The sequence below is a fragment of the Anguilla anguilla genome, chromosome 11 (genome assembly GCF_013347855.1).
Source record: "Anguilla anguilla isolate fAngAng1 chromosome 11, fAngAng1.pri, whole genome shotgun sequence".
In the NCBI taxonomy this organism is placed as follows: domain Eukaryota; kingdom Metazoa; phylum Chordata; class Actinopteri; order Anguilliformes; family Anguillidae; genus Anguilla; species Anguilla anguilla.
Genome location: NC_049211.1, coordinates 2,220,238 through 2,224,066, shown reverse-complemented (window position 1 = coordinate 2,224,066; position 3,829 = coordinate 2,220,238). Strand labels below are relative to the sequence as shown.

General features: G+C 48.5%; 1 protein-coding gene across 2 annotated transcripts in view; it reads right to left on the bottom strand.

The window, feature by feature from the left end:
- Positions 1-1,278: 1,278 nt before the first annotated feature.
- The window catches only part of LOC118208406 (segment polarity protein dishevelled homolog DVL-1-like), a 50,620-nt gene continuing 48,069 nt past the window's right edge, over positions 1,279-3,829 (bottom strand). Inside the window, exon 15 of one of the 2 annotated variants that reach the window (XM_035383052.1) lies at positions 1,279-3,519. In XM_035383052.1, coding sequence (XP_035238943.1) covers positions 2,993-3,519 — 527 coding nt within the window. In that variant the 3' untranslated portion in view covers positions 1,279-2,992. The remainder of the gene's footprint in view (positions 3,520-3,829) is intronic. The other variant, XM_035383053.1, reaches the window with a different exon arrangement.

Below are 3,829 nucleotides of genomic sequence, written 5' to 3'. Positions count from 1 at the left end.
CTTCAACCTCCCCAGACACTCCCACGTCACTCCTCAGCTCACTACCCTCCACTGGCTGCCTGTTATAGCTCACATCAAATTTAAAACATTGGTCCTAGCATACCAGGCAGTCAAGGGATCAGCCCCAGCATACCTCCACAAGATATTCAAACCCTACATGCCAGCCAGACTCCTCCGTTCTGCTACCTCAGGATGCCTGGCACCTCCCCCTCTTCACACCTGCGCTTCTCGAACACATCTCCTGTCTGTTCTGGTCCCATGATGGTGGAATGACCTCCCCGTGGAGGTCAGAACAGCTGAGACACTGACCCATTTCAAGCGACGACTGAAGACTCACCTCTTCAGGCTGCACCTCTCCCCATCCCTCCCTACCTCCCTGTAATCTCTTAAATGACTGTAAGCATAGGGTTGTAACTAGGCAGCTGCTTCGTAGGTGACTTAGGTGCATTAACTGTCTTAACTACTACCTGTATTTTTTCCATAGACTGCGTTGTTGCCGTTCTCGTTGTTAGTGTTAATCAGTTTAACCTTCAGGGTCCAAGTTGAACTATGCGGTTGTTCCCTGCACTTGGACCAGTACTTCTCTCTAGGGGTTTCGTCATACTTGTTCCTGGTTATGGTTATACTCTTTGTTGTACGTCGCTCTGGATAAGAGCGTCTGCCAAATGCCTGTAATGTAATGTAACAACAAGCCTCCAACATTTCTGTGAGGTTTAAGGCATAGCTTCCACGAGAGCAGATATTCACAAAATTTCCAAGCCTTACCCCAAAGCCATTGCATATTTTGAAATGTATTACATTTCACACACGCACACACACACGCACACACACACACACACAGACACAGACACAGCAGTCTTCCAATGTACGCCAACAAAACATGAGTTTTTCTCCATCTAGAGCCACATTTCACCACCACAACATCTCGGCAGAGCTGAGTCACACTCAGAGTCCAAAGCAGGAATGTCAAGCCTGACCACTTCAGACAGATAAGTAATTAACATCTGGTTAGGCACTGAATGGATCTTCTTTAGGTACTTGTGCAGTAACCTATCAAACAGGGAGCATGATACATCTCCCCTACTAAACACTATCTTGCAATAATGACATTTAAAAAAATGCTAAACTATGTACAGTATCTATAAGCACATCCTGCTGATTATTTTGACAGGAGCATCTTACAGACTCAAAAATAAAAGCTATACAGACATTTTTTTATTTTTTTTATTTTTTACATTTTATTCTTTGAATTAAGAATAAAAACAATTGAATGCATAACAGATTTCATCAACAAAAACAAACAAAAAAATTTAAAATCATTAGGGACAAAATTATTTTAAAAAAAGAAAATCAAATTCACCAATATTGAAATTCACCAATATTGAAACACCACGTCCATTGTATCAGTTTATACAATGCATCAGCTTACAAAATCTGCCAGTCCTGGTCTTTATACATATATATATTTATTTTTCATATATATAATATATATTTTTTCCTGTACAATTTGATAATTTCGGTTTTTAAGAAACAAAAAGAAAGCAGAAATTTCAGATTGCCAACAGTGTTTAATACTAAAGGGTCAGACAAGAAACGTTTAAAAAGTGCTTAGACACGGTTACAGGATTGCTTCCCCAGAAGGCTTTGGGGAAAAGGAGGGAGGGGCATCTGGACGTATTTAAATATGAAGAACGACTTACATGTAATGTGCTTCCTGGGAACACAAAGACACCGGATGCCAACACATTTCACCACTCATATTAGTTTCAGATCAACACCAGAGGTGGAAAATCCAGGTTAAAAAAAAGCAGAAGTCCTCCCCAGTATTTTGTTCCAATCACCTGGATTTTATTAATTAGCACAATTCTTCAGCCAGGAGGTAGAACTGATTAGTGAAATCAGCTGGCTGGAGTTCATGGGTAGAAGAAACACAAAGCAGGACTTCCACTATCTGACCCCTGAACTATCCACCTCTGAAAACACTGACTATTTCTGTGCACAGTCGCCATCGTCGTGAGCATACGACGGCTTTTAAAGGGCTGGTCGAAGGTCTCTGAGCAGTCTTAGCGTCCGCGATGAGCCTCTCTCTGTGAGATCAAACTCTGCTTTCTGTGAAAGCCTTTGGTTGTCACGTTCGCTTGGTTTTTACTTCCTACGTTTTCACAGTTCAAACGAGCACGGGGATTTGCGTCTGGTTAAAAAAAATAATAAAATAAAATAAAACCTGTTGTCTTGGAAACGGAGTCGGTTCGCCGTCAATGCGGAAGCGGCGTTGCAGTTTTAAAAGCAGCTTTTTTTCATGCGAAGGCAGAATTCCGCACGTCAGTTTGGGAATTAAAATGAACACCCCGCTGCTTTCATAGGGGACATGCCAGTCTGCTTAAAGACTGGCACCCAAAAAGCCTTACTTACACCCCCCTCCTGCATGTCGGCAAGGGGGTGGGCATTTTTACCTTCTGGCAGGTAAATGGTAGTCAGGGTTTTCTAAGTTTACCACGTGCTAGAGTAGGGATTCCACTCCTTACCCAGAGTATGAAGGCAGACGGTTGTGGAGTTACCCTGTGACGGAGTGAGGGATCCTGGGAAACTGAGTTCACTTGCGGGCAATGTCCAGCTCTGGGAGTCCTGATGTGTGGCCTGCTTCCCAGAGCTCGGAGTCTGGAGGATTGAGATCCAAACTCTGAGTATTGGGGGGGGGGGGGTTGCGGTTGTTGGGAGGCTCCATTCCAGTACTTGTGCCCAGTGCAGCACCACTTTCAGTTAACCAGCCACTGCAGGAAACAGGAAGCAGGAAACAGCCAGTCTGGGGCGGTCAGAGGCAGGCGCGTGGGGGTTTTCTTTCGGGGACGGGGGGGTTGGGGGGGTCTGAGTGCCGGAGTAGTGTAGCGATTAGGGGGGTTCTGTCGGTGTTAGTGATCTTGGGGGGGGGGGGGTACAGCAGAGATTGCTGTGTGCTTTTCACAGTGTCACCTGACCTGGTCACATGACCTGGTCACATGATGTCCACAAAGAACTCGCAGGGGTTGCCCATGGCGTGCTGGAAGGACTGGCGGCTGGCGGTCAGCTCCGGCGGGACGGCCCCCAGGTCGCGCAGGGGGGGGGCCCCGGGGGGGCCGCTGCTCAGGGGCACCTTGGGGGCCAGCCGGGCCAGGCTGTAGGGGGGCGGCAGGCCGGGGGGGCCGTACGAGGAGGCGTGGCTCCGCTCGCTGTGATCGCACGACAGGTGGGCGTGCTGAGAGAAAGGGGCGTGGCCGTAGGAGAAAGGGGCGTGGCCGCTCTGGGAGAAGCCCTGGCTCCTGTGCGACTGGGCGTGGCTGTAGGCGGAGTGGGCGTGGCTGTGGCTGGAGTGGGCGTGGCTGTGGTGGCTCAGCTGGCTGGACGATCGTTCGGCCCGCCTCCCTCCCCGCGTGCCGGGCTCCGATTCGCTGCCCCCGCTGCCCGTCGACTTGCGGTCCTTCTCCTGGGGAGAGGGGCGTCGCCCTTTGACTACGCTGGGGTTAGACCCGCTGCTTCTGGTTCCTGAGAGAGCAGAGAGAGACAGAGCTGTGTTACACATACACACTATACGCGCGCACACACTATACGCACACATACACACACAAACTATACGCACACACACACGCACACACACACAGTGTACACACACACACTATACGCACACACACACACACACACACACAGTGTACACACACACGCGGACACGGACACACACACACTCACAGATACGTACGTGCACACACACTATACACACACTATACACAACACCCACATACTATACACATACATACACACACACACACACACACAAATATATATAACCTGATGTAAA